Source organism: Anoplopoma fimbria, chromosome 13 (assembly GCF_027596085.1).
Source record: "Anoplopoma fimbria isolate UVic2021 breed Golden Eagle Sablefish chromosome 13, Afim_UVic_2022, whole genome shotgun sequence".
Lineage (NCBI taxonomy): Eukaryota > Metazoa > Chordata > Actinopteri > Perciformes > Anoplopomatidae > Anoplopoma > Anoplopoma fimbria.
This window is the reverse complement of record NC_072461.1, coordinates 767,929-788,084: the sequence shown is the minus strand read 5'-3', so window position 1 is coordinate 788,084 and position 20,156 is coordinate 767,929. Positions and strand designations below refer to the sequence as shown.

Genomic DNA, 20,156 nt, shown 5'->3' with positions numbered 1-20,156 from the left:
TCAACCTCTGGAGTGCTTTACTCCATTCCATATAGTTTCTCCATTTATGTGATTCCTTTGCTGACCTTGTTGATGGCAATGGTGAAGGCTGGCTCAATGTTAGCCTCCACATCTTCTTTCCGGTGGTAGCAGAAAAGGTTTGTTCCTTTTAGAGCGCCGTACACTTTTGTCCAACTCTGAGGGTCACCACCTAACTGCTGCAGGGTAGAGGAAAAGATCAGTGAAGTGCAGAGTAAAAGACAGGGTGAGAAACACAAAGAAAGATGGCAACATAAGAAGAGTAGGAGGAGAAAAGGATAACCAGGGCAAAAAACTGAATCTATTGAAAACCTGAAAGGCATTGTTCACGTCACTGCCTCACACACACACACACCTGCCAACTTACCTTAACTTTCAAACATCCACTCATCATCTGTTGGGTCATACAGTGAGGCTGAGCTGCGAGGCGGCAACACATACTGCCATAGAGCGGCAGCCAATATGAGCACTCTTCTGCAGGGAAATAGAGAGAGAGAGATGGATGGGCAGAAAATAAACACCATGAATAAATCAAAGTATTCCCACATGACATTTAAAATTCACACACAAACATGTATAGTCATGTGCATCCACACACAGACACACACACACACACACACACTTCTTTCTCTCATCAAACTGACCCCCTTAAGAACACAAAACAAGGCACAGGGGTGTAAAAGACTGGCAGCTGCAGGGAGTGTCATGAAGTGTGGCAATGAAACTTTATAGCAGGCTGAAGGGCCAATGGATAAAACACTAGGGGCCTGTCTGTCTGAGGGTCTGGGCCCTTGTTAGCCCACATCATTACAGCTTTACACAGCAGTCACCTCATAGCACAGCCTTTTTTTTTTTTTACTGTGACCTTGAAAATAGCTGTCTATCAGAGAGCATGGGAGGACAGAGAGGAGGGGAAGGAAGGAGGGGGAGAGAATACGCTCAGTTCAGTTGGTTTAAGGAAGATTACTAGAATTCAAGGAAGACAAGTTAGACAGTGATGAGTGAGGGAAGCACAAAAAAACAGACAGATGGCTGAATTTGGCAGAGAAAAGAGAAAGATGGGGAGGAGACAGATTGACGGAGGCTGCCACTCACCGTTGCCTGAGATGGTGAGGTCATGTGTGCGAAAGCTGTCCTGGACGTGTGACAGTGACAGGCTGGTATGAGCTAAGAGGTGGTACTTAGGGCCCCTGTCAACACACAAGAGAGGGGAAAGAAATATATTTTGCATTTGAAAATGCATGTTCATAGTGAAAAATGGTTTCCATAAAGATCTCTCTCCGTTCTCCCTCACATCAACATGTAAACTAGCTTATATTTGAACTTACGGTACAGAAGGAACTGGCAGCAGAAGAGGAGACGCCCCTCCGTTGCTTACGGGACTACATGGCCCAGGCTCCATGGCTGCCCGCAGCTTCTTCCCAGCTGATCGCCCTAGTGACGAGCTCAGTTTACTGGCTAGTTTCCGTGGCGTGCTGCCTGCTGAGTAGTCGTCCTCTGAGCAGCAGCTATACAGCTCAACACGCAGCTCAAAACCTGGGCTGGCTTCATTACTGCGAAAAGGATACACATGATGAACTTGACAATATCATTTCTTTTTGTGAGTATTTCAGTTTATGTGTGAGACGGATGACTTACAATACGATAGTGTTGTCAAAGCAGATATCAGTGAGTGTCCTGTCCACTATCACCATGTCTGTGTCAAAGATCTCTCCTCCCAGCCGCAGCAGGCAGAACACTGCACACCGATGAAGCTCTACAAAGGACGAGGTAGACGGCAGAACAAAAGAGAAACAAAATGTGACATCTTGACATCTTTAAGTCTTTCATTTGCATCACTTGAAAACTCATCTTCAGCTCCAAGATGGAGGAAACTGCTCTAACAATATGTTGAGACCAGAGGCTAGAGAGGGACTATGACCTGAGTAGTTAAAGGTGAAATGAGATCAGCTCATCCACCTGGCTGACAAGTACTTCTACCGCTGTTAGTTTCAGTTCAGCAATCTGTGAACTGGCCAGCTGTGCTAAGAATTCCTATGAAACATGTTTTGTGGTTGAAACTGAAGCACAATGGGGTTTAACGTTGCAGTAGCCAATTAGAGCTACCGCAACTATTTCCTTCAATATAGATTGTTAAGAAATACACATGCATTGTTAAGAAGCTGTGATACCCTTATGGGCATGCATGAATATAGATTATAATTATGGTGAATCCTTGTGCCGACACATTAACATATTAATGATACCAGTGAGAAGTGTATGTAAATAACAGTACTCTGTGCATCATTGTTGTTCTATAAATAGTGAGGCTCCTGATGGTCCTCTATCTTTATTTAATCACTACTGCCAAACAAAAATGTATTTATTTTACCACTTCAAAATTCAAGGTTTCAACTGAAAAGGCGAAAAGAAGTAGTCCGCTCCTATTTATGTGCTTCTTAAGACACGGCATATTGACACTTAATATTCACACTTCACATTCCAAGTATGAGCTCAGGGCTCTGCTTAGTATGTGATTGGACACGTGATCAGGAACATGCTTTACTCCTCCTCACCTCCTGGGCTCAGTTTATGTCTTGGTGTGCTTAATGACCTTGACTAACAGCCTCATTAAGCTTTGTTAAGAGTCTACTACCTGTCCCTTGGGTTAATTTATATGCACAGGCCATACAGATTAATTCCATTCAAGTTGCCTGGGGAAAGAATGAGCTCCGAGACTGTTATAATGACTGCACGGGGGTTAACCCACATTGACTTTATCAAGAGGAGGCGGGATAGCAAATAGTCAATTTAAAGATTACCATTGTTATTTTTCAGTTCACCAATGAATTCTGAACTGCCATAAAAATGTTAAGTAATAGGAAAAAAAAGGGAGCTCCTTAAATGACTTCATTTGACTTGTCGTCACATGCCCTGCTAATAATGACCCAGTTCAGCACCTGTGTGCTGCTGCTTCTGAGAGCCAAGAGGCAAAGCCAGCAGGGCTGAATGGTTGGGTCAGGTTGTGCTGCCAGGAGTTTCTCATGTCTACTAAAAACAGTTCCTGGAAAAATTCTGAGATTTCTGGCAAAGCTGCAACAGATTGTATTAATCATCTTCAGGAACTGTGCTGTGGAGCCTGCGTATAGGAGAGAGTGTATGATGTGCCTGCACAGTTCAATGGGTCAGCAGATTTTTAAAATATGAATCTCATTATGAATCTCACTTCTCAATACGAAGTGATTCACCCTCTAGCCAATGATAAAAGTTTTTTTTTTTTGTTCTTCAGTCATGAGGAATCCCAAACTCACCCTTGTGGTTATACAAAGCTTTTTAACACACATTCAACATATTTAATATTAGCCATTTCATAATGGTATGAAATGGAAATGGTATGTGTGAAGCCACATACCATTTCCCCGCGGAAGCAAATCATTAATAAATCCTTCTGGCATAAATCATTAATACGCCATCAATAAACCTCTTCACACACATACAGAGGTGGCTCCTCACCTCCTTTGTTCTTGAAGTACTCCGTGTCTTTCCACATGAGAGGGATCCGAAGATCTGTAACGGCAACGGACAGGGGATTAGGCCACAAAAATGTTAATCACCCTTACTGTCTAACTGATATGTGTGTCTCTTTACCCATGCTGCTCTCTGTCACTGGCTAAAGTATCCACAGCTAATTACCGTCTGTGTGCGAGTGTGTGTCTCTCCAGCTGGGTACCAGACATTCAGCAAATAAACCATCATACCAAACAACACTCACATCTCATTAATGTTTTATTTTTTTTACCTTCTCATCATGTTCTAAAAACAACCAAAACAAGAACTGGTTGTTTTGCTGCCCCTGCTGTGAATTATCTCCCTGTTGTGCATCTGCAATGCAAACAGAGTAGCTCCATAATTATTCATCTGACTGCCCGCTGTCATACTGAAATTGGGAGCATCTGCCATTCATCCTCTGCCTGACAAGAGGAGCTCTGCATTAAATGCTAACATTAAAGGGATCACAAAGATTCAAGGTCCTCTTATATGTTGCAGGTGCATATCCAAATCTGCAATAAGAAATAAATGAAGTTGCAAATTCCTTGCATAAAATAATCCTACAACACACACATACAGACAAGAGTTTACTTGCCTGAGATGGCCACTTTTCCTTTGCAGGGGAGTCGGTCGTCCATCGGCCCTGCGTCCGACGACCTCCGCGTGACCTTCTGCATGACCTGAGCCTCTTTCATCCTCTGCAGCTCTGACATGTAGGCCAAGATACGTGTGCTGCAGGTCTGCAAGCTCTTCGATGCCTCCAACGCCTGGTCCTTCTGGGAGCAGGCGGCCAGCAGCTTGCAGGCTCCGTCGCGCATACGGATCTCATGGTCAATCTTCTTCTGGATGTCGCTGTCCTGCAAGGACAAGGGATGGTGGAGAAGGGCAAAAAAAGGAAATAAGTCTTAAATGAAGAATAAGGACACATCTGAAAAGAATCCTGTCTTTGGCAAATGTAGGAAGACATTATTAGAGATCAAGGGGTGAAATGAGAATAGGCAAGACTTCTCTAACAGAAAGCAATACAAAGAAGGGGATTTTTTTTGGCAAGAATGGGAGAAAGGAAGAAGACATCAAGAGTGTTAGTCTGCAGTAGATTACAGGCCTCTTGTGGATACATTAGTGAGATGTGTCTCTGAAAGCACTTAGGTGTGCATTCAGTGTGTATGTGTGCGTGTGAGAGAGTGGTGGGATGGACAAAACTGACACACATGGCCTTTCGCCCTCTTTCCAACCCCCTGCTGAGCAGACACATACATGCTGAATCATTCAGTACAAACTATAAAACACACACACACACACACACACACACACACACACACACACACACACACACACACACACACACACACACACACACACACACACACACACACACACACACACACACACACACACACACACACACACACACACACACACACACACACACACACACACAGAATGAGCAAGACATCTCAAGTGAGAGAATAAAGAATGAAGCTGTCAAACACTAAACGTCTGCAGCACTAATGAGAGACCCCAGCCACACAAACGTACACATACACACCTCTAGACATGGTCCCTTTCCTCGAGATGGTTTATCGCAAAAGGAAAAATACAACATTATTAAACTAAACTTGACCTGGCTGATCTGGGGCAAAACATTATGCAGGAGTACACACACCATGACCAGATGCACACATCCTCAAACACATGAAGACATAAAAGGTTCCTCAACTCTTGACTGTCTGGCTCGGCCTCTACTGATGCTGTCCAGAGTTTAAACAAATCTCTAAGCCCCTCTCCACTTTGTCAGCAGCACAAAAACACTGTATGCATGAACTTCAAACAATAGTCAGTAAGGGGAAGAACTAACATATGAGGTGAGAGGGATGAGAGAGCCCAAAGGGATCCAAGAATCAAACAAAGACCAAGCAAAAGCAATGCCGGGTTGACTTTGAGTGTTAGTGCCAGTGCTCTTTCTCAAACTGGAACACCTTTGAATCATTAGCACATCAATTGCTTCAATCCGAGTAAGGTCGTCTTTAAAGAACTGCTTGAAATAAATTAGGAAAATATGATGGTTACTTTCTGTTTATAATGAATTCATGAACAAATGCCGTGCAGCATCTGCCCGACTGCTGGAGTATTCATATGTATTTATGGCAGTAAGTGTGTGTGCTTGTCCTCGTCAGTGATACATTAATAAGCTCCAGTGCTCCCTTTGCCCTTCTTTTCCCACCCTTCTCTCTGCCTGATAAATGAGAACCTTCTCCTCCTCTACTCCAATGTTTCTCATTTATTGTCTCTCTCTGGCCAATTCTTATGAATTTTTTATTCTTTTGATTTCAGCTTTTATACTTTCACTGCTCATTTTCTTCCACCTTCCCTCATACTCTATCCATTCCTCTTCATGGTCCTCAATCCCTATTTCTTCTCTTTAGCGGTCTCTGTGTTAGCACAAGCCCAACACTTTGTTCAACAGAGGAGCAGTGGGAGAGGAATTAATGCAGTTTGAACTCGAAAGTCCACATTTTGAGACAGTGCATTTCAAGATGAGGTTTTGTGTGGTTTCTGATTAACCTTGGAAGTCTTGGAAAAACACATTTGTTTCCTTTGGATATAACCACATTTGCTCTGCATGGCGGTGAAAGCTACACTAAGAGCTGTAAATCACACAGATCCAACTATTCTGTCTCTAAACCAAACCACCAAAACATTGAAAGACTGCAGGTCATAGTCTGGCAGGCATTACAGTATCACTTGCTGCAATAACATGGTATCGCATTAAAAGGGATGAAGGTGATTACTAGCAAATTCCTCCTCAGAAACACTGCCAGAGTGAAGAATTATTAAACAAAATGAGAGCATGAATGAGTGTACTTATACTGATGAAGATAATGATCAGTCTAGAGTAGTGTACAATCTACACTGGCTGTTGAACACAATGTAGCTACACAAATAAGCCTGCCTTTAAATAAACGCATTCACCGACTGTAAAGCAATTACAGAACTCTTGGCTGCCAAAGAAAGGAGACCGAATTACAGCAATGGTATAAAGAAGTAGCACTTAGCTACTGGATGTCTGCGAGGTACAAGCGGAGAATTCAATTTTACAGGTCAAGTGTTTGTTTATGAGAGTTTATTGTTCGATTGAGATGGTTTTCATTCAAGTGTCTCAGAGTTTTGAAGAGATAATAAGCATTTTTAACTGAGGGTAAAGGAGAATGCCCATTCAAGGCTGCATTTATGTTTTACATTTTTTTGCAGTGAATACTTAACTGATACCTTAAGAAAGAGCTACACATGCATATTTTCTAGATCACCAATATTACAATAATGAGCCCAAGGTTTGAAACTTATATACAACAAACATGAAAACTATCCACTGTTTTCACATCTTTAATGCAAAAGCCCTCCTGACAGAAAGGCCGACAAGATTCAGTGCTGAAACATTTATGTTGATAACTCAAATTAGTTGAATGGATGAAAACTTAGATAATCAATTACTAATTGAACCAATTAACCACGTCATCAAGTATATTCATTTGTGCATCTCAAATGTCGAGATCTGCTGCTTGTCCCTCTTTTTATAGCAATGTAAATTGACTTTGGACAAAATGAACAATTTGAATACACAACCTTGTTTTGTCCCAAAAAAAGCATTGTTTTTTTTTTCAATCAGAAAAATGACCTTGTTAGCAATACATTTGAACAAAAAAAAAAAAAAAAGGGGGGGGGGGGGGATAATGTGAACAGAGAAAGGAGAGAAATCCCAGCTCTGGCTGTGTCTAAATGTCCTTGTCAATGGTGGCATCACAAACCATGGTCCATGCACCACTGAGCCGGAGGCTAGCCAGCCAACTTTGAAGGAACACACACACACACACACACACACACACACACACTTATACAATCCACACACAAACACACAAAGAGTAAAGGAGCCGTCACCTCAGTCCAGTTTCATGCAGCGGTTCTTAGAGTGACCTGCTAGGAGGGGTCCTGTATTTATAGCAGCTAAATTAACAGGCTTCTCCTTAAGGGGGATCTCAGAATAGAAGACTAACAGCCTAGATCTACCTCTAATCCAAGCGTCTGGTTGTATGTGGGGCTAACAGGGTAAAACTGACATGAACACTCACAGACAGGGAAGTGAGAGATAAACACACCAAACAATAAGCAGGGAAATAAACACATTTTTCTCTTCATAATCTTTCACAAATGCTCACAGACGCACATAAATACAACCTTGCAAACACACACATGGTCACAGTGATTTCCCCCACACAGTGTCTACAGAGTGGCAGGTGTTAGACCAGTGGGCATTGACAGAGAGGCTGCCTGCCTGTGATCGTGGCAGCGTGGACAGCAGCCAGATAGAGGGTGAAGGAAGGGTGAATGGGCGACAGGGATGCATTGCATGTTGGGTATCAAGCAGCGTCACAGAGGGGAGATGGTGCTGTCAAAGGAAACAAGAAGGGGGGCGAGAGAGAAGAAAAAGGAGATACGGGTTGACAGGGCGAAAGGTCTGGGTGAGTGTAAGAGACAGTTGGGAATAAAAAAGAGACGGGAAGGGGAAGTACAAGTGGAAGAAAATAAAGAGGAAGCGCTGAATGTCAAGAGATGAGCAGGGTATAGTGTTGGGGGATGAGGAGGGAGGGATGGTGAGGAGGTGCTAGACTTACAAGAGAAGACAACAAGGATGGGAAAGACAATTTTGGCAAAGGGGAGGAGGCATCAGGAAACGAAGAGACAGATTTTGCAGCAGAAAGAGAGAAAGTGGGTTCTATATGAGCAAATCAGCTGCTGAGGTAACGAAGCATAAAGCTCTGTAAATGAGCAGACTGCGAAATAAGTGGGAGAGTGTCTTTTTCTGAGAGGGAAAAAAAAAGGACTCGACAGTTACACTAATGGCTAAAGACAGAAAACTTCTTAATTACTTACTGTCAATTAAATTTGAAAGAGAGTTATGACAGAATTTGGATCAACTGAATACTGTTACCTCATACTCAAACTGTTGTTGTTCTAATGAGGTTTTTTAATCTAAATCATAAACATGGTAGAGTTAGTTGGCTGTTTATCACAGGGCTGGTGGATCCCTGTCCCCATGTTGAAGTGTCCTTGAGCAAGACAACAAATGTGTGTGTATCAAAAAATGAATAAAATTGTCAGGAACAATATGAGAAATAGTAAATATTAGTATTTGCTTCAAACGATTTATTTTGAAAGCATCACTGTATGTCACACGCAGTGTTGTGCATGATGCCAGTGTAACCTTTCAGCGGGTAATTTGATGCCTGAGTAGATACCAGATGGTCACTTCCTCCATCACCTCTCTGTCCCTGTCTGACTGTGTGTGTTGATCCCCACTTGTGTGTCTGTGGGTGTGATCTCAGAGACACCAACACACACACACACCTACACAAACACACACATGCTGGTTTGGGGATTTGACGCCGCTGCAGATGGTGTGTAATGGTTTGTTTACGATGTGTTGTTACCCATGAGTAGGCTTTCCTGCTCAGATCACTGACCCTTGACCCACTGACCTCAGGCCCTGAGCAGACCAGGCGGCTGCTGTTACAGCATGGGGTTATAGTCCATGGGGTTAGATTTAAGAATAAGCTAGTATTAAACACGGCAAAAAATAACACAGTTTGCTCTGTACAGTAGAACCATATTAATTCAAACTACTTGAGAATGACATAAGGGAGCAGGAGGAGGAGTTATTACTTAATTGTGATTACATTTAAAAAGCTAATCATTTATATATTTATTTTAGACTGAAAAATAGTAACTTATTTTAGAGCTGAAAATAGTAAGCATATTTTAAACAACATATTTTTTATATTAGCGTAGATGTACGGATGGAAGTGTCGTTATGTGGCTCAATCTGTTAGTTCACTTTGGTCCTGACTGAAATATCTAAACATCTATTGGATGGAATGTGATGACATTTAGAGACATTTATGTTCCACCTTAGAATGAATTGTTTCCATCCAGAGCCTTTGTCATGTAAAGTTTTCAATTCGTCCAACAATTTGGTGTATGTCTGAATACCTGTAAAAGCTAATGACATTAGCCTCAGCTGCTGTAGTGCTAATTAGCAAACGTTTGTATGTTATCATGCTAAACTAAGATGGTAAACATGGTAAACATTACACCTGCTAAACATCAGCATGTTAGCATCGTCATGGTGAGCATTCTGGCCTGCTGGCATTAGCATTTACTACAGAACAGTGAGGCTCACAGAATACAGTCTTAGATTATACCAGTTCAGAGGACAAGATCGAAGTTTACTGTTGCAAGCATGTGCACAGTAACATGTGCACCTCTGAAACATGTTAACATACACAACAGACATCAATGTTGATACCAGTAAAGAAATTGTCTTTCAGCATTTGCATGAAATGTGCATCCTCCAGTTAAAGGCTGACATCTCTAACCACTATAAACCTGTGCCACTGTTTTCTTTTTTTTCTATTTTGAACAGACAACACGCCACAGCTGACCGCTCGTTGGACAGACAGAGTGAAAGAGGTTGATGAAAAAAAGAGAGTAGCAAGACGGTTGAGAACAACAACAGCAGGACTTAAACACTCAGACACAAAGGCAAAGGTCTTGCTCACTCACACTCACACACACACACACACACACACACACACACACACACACACACACACACACACACACACACACACACACACACACACACACACACACACACACACACACACACACACACACACACACCAAGATTTACACAAATGTGCTCTCTTTCTCTATTTCACATACACAAACATCAACCAAGAATTGGAAATTCCTGACCACTCCCATACAGACTTCACTGACCAAACTGCCGGCTTTCAATTAGCCGGCCACAACTATGTGCCTCGCCTTCCTCTCCACCCTCTTCCGCTACTTTCCCTTATGCTCACCCTCTTCCCCTCCCACACCCAGAGCATGGATGCAGTTAAGGATGGAGGGAGCGGTTGAGAGTGCCAGAAAGCGTTAGGGATAAATGAAGAGACGGAAAGAAATCAATGGCTAATTATCTGAGAGAGAGTTAGCGAGTTATAGAAAATTAAAAGTGGAAATGAAGATGTAAGTAGAATGTAAGGGGAGTGGAAAGAATAATGGTATGGATACAATATGGGTGAGTGGAGGAAATGGAGTAATGGGTGAATTGCTCGGATGTTGGGGAGAGGAAGTCACATTGCTAATGTGACCTTCAGTAACACACAACACATGTCACTGTAATATTATGACCACAGACACATAACTAAGCCAACATTACGTGCAATACATTCAAATATGTGTCCAATGATTCACTAACACATCAGGAGAAAACAGACAACAAGACCCACTCAAAAACAATGATCCAATTCACCCAACAATGTCCCTACAGTGTCGCAGACAGCAGCTGGCACTGGGAAGCCCGGGCACAGTAACAGTGACGGGAAATAGTTTGGTACTGGTCAGACAGAGCAGAGGCAGGGGGGGGAGAAACAGTAACTGGGTGGAGTGTTTGCATTCGCCTTTTACGACAGCAAGGTTGGCTACAGAGGAGTCCAAGTCTGTTCAGTGCCAGGTCTCACACACACACACACACACACACACACACACACACACACACACACACACACACACACACACACACACACACACACACACACACACACACACACACACACACACACACACACACACACACACACACACACACACACACACACACACACTGTGCCTTTGTACCCCGGTCAAGGTGCCAACATGCTGATGTCATTATTGAGATGAATGCTGTAGAGATTCAACAGTGGACCAACTCGCCCTCATAGCTGGAACTCTGTGAAATCTCCCCCCTTCAGACAGCTTATGCATTCAATTATTCGCTGACAATCTCGACCGTTTCAGCTCTGCTTGCATGGAAAACTATGTGAGTGCTTGTTCACATGTGCCTGTGTGTGCGAGCGTGTGTCCAAATGACTTTGCAGCCAGCTGTTCTCACACAAAGGCAATGTGTTTCAAATGCAGCTGGGTCCCAGCACACACAGGGCGGTGTCAGAGCAGAAAGTGCTAATGAGAGAAATGATATGCGTTTGTTTGTGTCTTAAATCATGTTTTATGGACATTCAGGAGGCGCTGGAATATGCATTTGCATGCAAACAAATGCATGGCAAGTACGTTAGTGCATATCTGCTCTGTGAGTGCATTTATTCTTTTGGCTACCGTCCCTAAAGAGAGCAACAGAGGAGGGAATTTTAAGCGATAAAACAAATTGTTAAGAGCTACAAGAGAGCAAAGGAAGCTTACAGTCTGCCAAGCAGTGATCACTTCAGCAATTTATAGGCACACTAAAGCGTGATGGCTCTTACACGGCTGTGCACACTCAGCCTAATATACTGGATCTGCATTATCATATAGTAGCAGAGTGGGAGCTGGGAGGAGCTGCGGGAAGGCAAAGAAAACTTCATAATCATTTGACGGTTATGTATAGAGGATAATAACAGGAAGGTGTGTTGGTATACCTATCTACTGTATGACTGTGTGTGGTCTCTCAGCGTATAACTAACAGGCCTGGAGAGTTAAGATTTATGAAACGCTGTGTACAGGTTCCAGAGCAGACTCATAAATAGCTGAGGGCTGGAATAAAATGTATACATTCAACCTGCAGGGTAGTTTATTATGAGTAACAACAGCACAGAAAACACTAATCACAGCAGGACCCCCTGCTGTTCCTCTTCCATCTCACCTCTAAGAGGACCAGGGGGAAAAAACTGTGCTGCATTCAAAATACAGTAATGCTATGTTCAGATATAATAAACTGAATATGTAAACGCTCTCTGACATGTAAAGTTGAATCTAAAAGAAGCACAACAAAACATATTCTTTCCTTCAAGGATCCAAACAGACCAAAAAAAGACTGTCTGTTTGAATTGTGTGATAATAATAATTGTATTCTTCAGCATAGTTTTGTATGTTTCACAGCTTTGCAGTGGAGAAAGCACAAGCCACAGTTTCTACAGTAATGGAGAAACCCTAATGAGACTAATTGGCAGACTGGACCATCTGGGGGCTGCAAGAGGCAATTAATGAATTAGTTAACAAATACACAAAAACACGCACACGCACACGCACACACACACACACACACACACACACACACACACACACACACACACACACACACAGCGGCCAAATTGTAACCTCATCAGTGAACTTTTACTGGCAGTCAGTGTTGTGCACTGCAGGCCTGGAACACAGCCACTGACTATTATACAAGCTGATACTGTATTATTATCTGATTAGCCAGCTTTTCCTCTAAGCAAGAGGCCCATACAGAGAAAGGAGAGGAGGGTTTAGGAGAGGAACGGGTATGAAGCAGGTCCTTCTAAGCCCCTGATCAAAGACCGCTGTGATCTCTCCCAATGAGAGCAATCTGCTAGTGCATCCCTAAGTGTGGAGATAGGGTAAAGGGGATTTAATCACATTAAATTATACACATGAAGCAAAAATGCACTGATGTGACATTGTAATCCACTCTGTTCTGGAATTTTTCACATGTCGTTACAGCCAGTTCTTTCTCTCCCACATGAAACTACTGTTTGAAGAGAGGTGTTAGTCTGTAAACGGAAGTCGGCTGTGTCGCTTATCGCCTACACTGATATGGCTTGAAGGGGCTGGGCGGAGCACATCACTTTCTCTTAATAAAAACAACAACCCTCATTTGACTTCCAAGAAGAGTCATAGTGTGTCATAGTGACTGACAGCTCTCAGCATGACATGCTAGCTCACACCTCGGGTAGACGTGGGGAAGTAGGAAACGGGTATGAAACGACAGGCTTTGGATTCCACCTCCGCCGAGGGTCCAGACTGGCAAGCCCAAAAAGTCTTGTTTGGCTGTGACTGGTCAACGATATCACATGACTGGTTGAGTATTTTGCGTCCAGTTTTCCCGAATATAATATGTGCAAGTGCCTCTATACAGCACATTATTGCTTATGAAAAATGCCAAATTAATGTGGGGCATCCTGTTGGCATTCGCGAAAAAAAAAAAAAGGGAAGAATTCCAATGGACAAAGAAAAAAACAATCAACATGAACCTCTGTAGTACAAACACTGCATTTTGACTCACAGGAGTGGGCGTAGAGCGACAGATAAATGGCAGATGACGAACAGCTTAAAGTGACAAAGGGAGGGTCTAGAGGGCAAGAGGTCACAGTGCCACAGTTCTGGATAGAAAGTAGCCTCCCTGCTGGGTCCTGTACCGTTAAGCTCCTTTTCATCCTCAGTGGGGTGAGGGGTGGCTCGTTATCTCACCACCAAAAGCCCATCCTACTGTAACACTTGCAACAAACTGCAACACATTTGTAAAGCTCTCATTCGTAGACCCAACCCCCTCCCCCCTGCTGATGAACCGTTTCAACAGACTGACACAAAATGCATGTCTCAGTAATCTGAGGCTTTACTCCTTGTCTGAATCAGGATCAGGAAATCAGGGCTAATTAGCTCAGCCGGCCTAACTAGCTTTAAAGCCTGCCAAATTGTCCTCGCTGTTGTCTATTACTTCTGCTCTCTCTGCTATACTACAGACACACATGGAGTGGTGCAAAGCATGTGAGGCTAAGACCATATTAATGCGGATAAATCGGAAAGTGCATTATTCTTCTCAATTGTATCCTTCCATTCACATTTGAAAAGAGCACTTTAAACTGTGTTTCAAAACAATTGTCTTGCAGCTTAGCATGGATTGGCAAAATAGAGCTTTTACTAAATTCTACTAAGTGATTGCCATGTGATAAAACTTGCAGCTGCTAACCATTTGATTTAGTTTTTGCCAGCTGCCATTTAGAGAAGACGAGGAAGATATTTTGTTGTTGTTATTTACATACATTTAAATTTGAATGAAAAACTTTTCTGACTGGCAGCATCGCTAGCAAGGTATCTATACCTTGTAAGTACACAGATGGACCATCATACTAAATATTTATACTGTGTATGTCCACTCCTCTACTTATCTTCTCACCACAATTCAATTATGTTTATTACAACTTAGGCCTTATTTAGGATAAAGCAATCAGACAATGTTGTTTACAGCTTCTATTGTTTCAATCAATACTGGGTTATTGCAAACCATGTAAATGTAGCAATTTTCTCTGCTTGTCTCTCTCTTATATTCGGTGTGCTCGCCCTGAGCCCCATTTCAAGCCAAGAGCTCTGTTGATGCTGCTTTTATCACTCTCCATTATTCATCACCGTTGCCTTATTTAGACTATATGGCCACATGTGTATATATAATCACATGTGCTGCCCCCATGTGATTCCCCTTGGAGGGAAGGTGCGACAGAGAGGCAAAGACAGCAGATACTCCATGGCGGAGCTGTGTGCAATGTATGTGTGTATCTGTTCATGTGTGTCCTTGAATCACTATCGACCAGCGAGAGAACGGTTCATTATAATATTCATGAAGCTGCAGGGACTTCTGAGCTGAGTTAAAGCAAAGCCGGATATCACTGAGCTGACCCTCGGCCCTTAGGACAAAACGACCAAAGAAAAGGTCAGATGAGGCACGTCTGGAAGGTTAGATTGCGTGTGCATGTGAGTGTGGGGGATGCTAGCTTATTTTGAATTTTGTAACGGTTTAAAGATTTCTGAAATTTGAATATTATGCCATTTATCAATAACTGCCATTAATTAAGACCCAAGGAATATTTCTATCACAGGATAATGAAAGTAGTTTTTGTTTCAAGGCTTTGATTAATGACAGTCATATTCATGCAATGAGGAACACATGTAAGGTGAGATCCACTCACAGTCGCTGAATATGTCACTTCTGGCCCTTCACAGCACTTACAGCCTGCTCTGGTTACTAATGGTTCTCATTAACCCTTGGAGTCTCTGTGTGTGTGTGTGTGTGTGTGTGTGTGTGTGTGTGTGTGTGTGTGTGTGTGTGTGTGTGTGTGTGTGTGTGTGTGTGTGTGTGTGTGTATGTGTTGTTCATACGTGTGCGTACAAGCATGTGTGACAGTTCAGTGAGAGACAGTGAGAAAATGAGTTCGTGAAAACTAGGAGGCAAGGGCAAGTGAGATTGAAAAGCGAAAAAGAACATAATTAATTGTGAAAAGTGTGTGTGTGTGTGTGTGTGTGTGTGTGTGTGTGTGTGTGTGTGTGTGTGTGTGTGTGTGTGTGTGTGTGTGTGTGTGTGTGTGTGTGTGTGTGTGTGCATGGTTCTTATCTGCCCTCCAGAACAGATTGGGGAGCCACATTTATTCTAAACACTTATTTACTCCACAGCTTATCTACACTGCACAGACAGACACTAGTTCAACATATGTATTCAACTACAACAGAACACTGTTGGCCAGGACAGCCTCCAAGAAAGTGTGTGTGAGTGTGTGTGTGTGTGTGTGTGTGTGTGTGTGTGTGTGTGTGTGTGTGTGTGTGTGTGTGTGTGTGTGTGTGTGTGTGTGTGTGTGTGTCTGTCTATCTGCTGACATGTAAATGCAACATAAGCAGGCCGACGCGAACAGAGCTGGGTCTCACATGGTCTACATTTCAGAGTGAACCCCATTCGTCTTTTCTGCTTCTGGCTGTGATGTGAGGGAGAGAGTACAAAACATTCCTCCATACAGGCTAGATAAGCTGTCATATAACACACATTTAGGACATTTACAGGGCCAATATTGAAGCATGTTTTAATAAAGGTGAAATTGATCAAATTAGATAAAAATAGCCTTTCATTAAACCTATTGGACATTCAGTTTAGCAGTCTGGCAGCTAGAGTGATGGAAGTTCATCAATAAACCCAGCAGTGTGTAAAAGCTGCAATGAAATGTCATTTTTTTAATATGGTAGTTTATATTAATCACTTAAATGATGTTCATGAGGGCCTGGTTTTGAATGGAAAGAGGTTCACTGTCAATGCAGATTTAGATGCTGTTTCAAATAGATTTTTAACCCAGAATTAAAAACAGAAGGGCAAAAGAATTAATATGATTATTGTCTTTGACAATTCAAATGAAAAACTTGATCAATATGATGATCAGAGCATCTATGGTCACCGCAAAGCTCTCAACATGGCGACGGCTGAGGCTGCGGCTCACAACCATACATCCATTCTCGCAGCAAAAACAACGGCAGCAGTGCTTTCAGAGCTAACATCGTGTACCTAGTGGGGAAACCAAAGGGTCAGCGATACAATTCTGCTACGATGCCTTTGGTGCAGAGCGGCCACCATGAGCTAGCCAGTGGGGCACGCTCACATGCACAAACAGAAGAGCGTCCACCCCGGTTATGTCAACTAAGCAAAGAGAAGTTCAGATATCAACCCAAGGAGAGAGAGTGACATCGTTCTCTGTTCAGGTAGACAATACTCCACTATATCTTTACATAGCTTCTAGTTGCTGGATGCTATATTAATTCTCTGAATATCGTGTAGAGAACCTTTACATAAAAAAAGGCATGCTTTCAAAATATTGGCTATTGACCAAGTTGGCCAAAAAATATCAGAACAGGCCCAAGATGGTCAAGTTTTTCTAGTGTGGAACAAATGACGGAGGTCTGACACTCACTGACTGCTCAGCGTGGTGGTATTTATGGAGGCTCTACTTTAGTCAGTCTATGGAAACATGCACATGCACACACACACACACACACACACACACACACACACACATAGAAACACCGGATAAATAAACCCAAGTAAATGTGTTTCATTGTGAACGACAGCAGATCATTCAGTCAAGCGTTGAATGTGCACCGCACCCTTTCACATTCTCTTGCTAAGCAAATCCATGAGCTATTTCCTGTCATCTGTCACATACATGCTTCACATACAAACCTCACTGTCCGCAACATCTAACCCCAACCCACAATGAAGTATCAATTGAGCATCATTATGTGTGTGCACGGATTGAGTGTGTGTGTGTGTGTGCATTTGTGAATGAGTGCAAAGCCCTGCCTTTGATATTATTATTATCGATTCTGTACGGCCATGCCAGCATGTCATCAGAGGGCCCTGGGAGCAGCATAAAGGGCAGTCTAGATGGATAACCCATTATGTCCGATTTCCACAATTCTAGTAAGTGAGTGTTTGTCTGTGAACAAATTTTGAGGCTTCGCACATATCTCTCCACGCCAGAGCAATTCCGCTAAACAAACATAACCTAATCATGGATTGGCAGTGTGGATGCATTGTAAAATGAAGGGAAACTTTGACAGACACACACACAAAACAGGTAGCAGGTGTTAGACAGCCTGTTAGACAGCCTGTCAAACAGCGCAGTATAAATGACTGACAGCTCAGCATCTGCTTCCTCGGATAGACATGATAGATAGACGTTGACCGGGTCTGATTGTGATCCGCTGCCAGCAGCTCTGCATTAGCTGCTTGTCTGACTATCTGTCTGTGGGACTGAGCGCTCGCCGTCATGACCATCCATCCATTCACAATCTCCCTCTGCATCGTCAGGTCATCACTCCTCCTCTAATTTTCTGTCTGTCTGTGTATCTGCCTGTCCATCACTCATTTCTTCATCCACTGTATCAGCATCGTAAGGCCACACTCTAAATCTGATGCTTCATAAATATACATGTTGTCCCACGTATGATCACACGGATACGTCATCCTGCATCTACCCTTTCTGTCCTCTCTCCCCACTCTCTCTTCTGTCTCTCCCTTTATTTTCTTTCTAGTTTGAGTCATTCATGCCAGGACAAACCCATCGAGACCTCCGCCATTCTGCCTGCAACAACATTGCCGTCTAAAAAGAGAGAAAAAAATAGGACAGAACTTTACTAAAAGAGCTCTGCCATGGCATGTTGGGGCGGATTTTGAGCTGGCTTTGTAAAGTGTTTGCTTGAGTCATGAAGCTGGAAACTGAAAGAAGGAGAGGAGGACCAAAGCTGGCAAGAGACTCTATATGAAAAGTAAGAAACCCCCAGAGGGAGGAAGATTTTGTATGAATAAGTGTGAGTTAAAAGATCTATAATTGGGTGGGCGGTGAGGCAATACTGTGGCAGAGCAAGGTGTAAGTGGCTCATTTTTCATACTAGTCCAAAGACAACTGGCTCAAGGAGACACACACAAACACGAAATAAAATCCAATTACCCCCCTCCTCCTCCAAAGGGGCTTTCATTCCGTACAGTACATAGGCTGAGGGCAGTCCTTCCTATCTCAGTCCCGGTAGCTGCCCCCCAGGAAAAAGCAATGGACAATATCAGCAGAGAAAACAGAATGACCTCTACTGCAGCAAAGAGCAGGGCAGAGAGAGGCAGCAAGAGAAAACACACGTGACTGCAGAGGTGAGTGAAGGCTGGGGAGGAAAGAGAGGGAAGGGAGACAGACGCACACAAGCAGAGGAGACACTTGAGATACCTATCCAGATAGATAGGCAGAGAAGGAGGAGAGAGACAGAAAGCTGTGTGGACAGAGACTTGACTGCAGAAAGCTTCTCTGCAGTAAGTGGTTATTGATTGTTAGACACGGGCCGAAGGACTCCATAGCGGGTGAACTGACACAGGATGCTGACTCCCCCCCCATGTATAATTGCAAAGGCAATGAAAAGCATAAGCAGAAATGCATTTACAAAAAAAAAAAACAAGATCAGTTTAACTGCAGCATGGGATGAATACAGCTAAAGTTGCATAAAGACTGTATATTGAGGATGCCATTTGTCACATTGAGGAGGAGCTCTGGCACATAAGTAACCTTTTCACTACTAATGATCAGAGATGGTTGTGGCTGTAACAGTAGTACGGACACAATTATCACACACACACCAAACGCTTTGAGCTCCTAGACAGAGATACAGACACACACAGAAGGCTGTATTCCAGGAATGGAAAGATCACATCTGTCTGGCTCGTTCGATCTCTGACTGATGTTGATGCTGGTGACCTTTTAAATCCACATGAGACTAAACTCTTTCTCTCTCTCTCACATCAGGAAGCAGCCAGTCATTAAGTGAAGTGAAGGCAATCAACATACAGAGATGCAGCCAGTTGTTTGGTTCACGTATAGAGTTGCAATGGTGATAGAACAGTTGATTATAGGAAATGGTCCATCAGACAAATGTGCTTAAACTAAGAAACCAAACGGACTGCCAGTCACATACACCCAGGACATCTGGCCACTGCTCTTATAAGGGGTTTAGCATGTTGAGGAAAACATTGTTTGGTAGCTGTCCTTTCTTTTCAGCAGTTTTCTGTGGTTCGGTGTACATGGGTTTAAGTGGAAAGCATGGCAAACTGTTTCTTGAAATAGCAATCTGAATGCTAGACAGACGTGCCTCTGCTACTTGGACTGGCATCCTATGAGTAAAACAGCTGTATGTAAAAACCACGGAAAGTTATTATTTTATTGATGTGGGAAATACAAAATAAAGAAATGAAAAGCATAATATTCAACGGCGTTTTGTGCTACAGCTATTTTTGTGCTACAGCTATTTTTGTGCTGCCAATTCAAGGCGCTAAGGAAAGATTTTAGTCAGACGAGAGAGGAAAGTCTGATGACTGGGAGATGTAAGTCATTATTGCAGTAACATAGTTACATTGTTACAACTCAGAGAGGATGGGTGATACTGCTCAGTGCAGTCAGACAACATGGGATTTAGGGTTACTATCC

At 42.9% G+C, this 20,156-nt stretch overlaps 1 protein-coding gene across 2 annotated transcripts in view; it reads right to left on the bottom strand.

Annotated features, from left to right (window-relative positions):
• The window catches only part of rtkna (rhotekin a), a 55,021-nt gene that overhangs the window by 4,981 nt on the left and 29,884 nt on the right, over window positions 1–20,156 (bottom strand). For both annotated transcript variants that reach the window (XM_054610828.1, XM_054610829.1), the window contains exons 2-8: window positions 4,142–4,403; window positions 3,511–3,564; window positions 1,657–1,774; window positions 1,347–1,571; window positions 1,114–1,208; window positions 386–492; window positions 66–197 (exon numbers count right to left, since the gene is read on the bottom strand). In XM_054610828.1, the coding sequence (XP_054466803.1) occupies window positions 66–197; window positions 386–492; window positions 1,114–1,208; window positions 1,347–1,571; window positions 1,657–1,774; window positions 3,511–3,564; window positions 4,142–4,403 (993 nt within the window). The remainder of the gene's footprint in view (window positions 1–65; window positions 198–385; window positions 493–1,113; window positions 1,209–1,346; window positions 1,572–1,656; window positions 1,775–3,510; window positions 3,565–4,141; window positions 4,404–20,156) is intronic.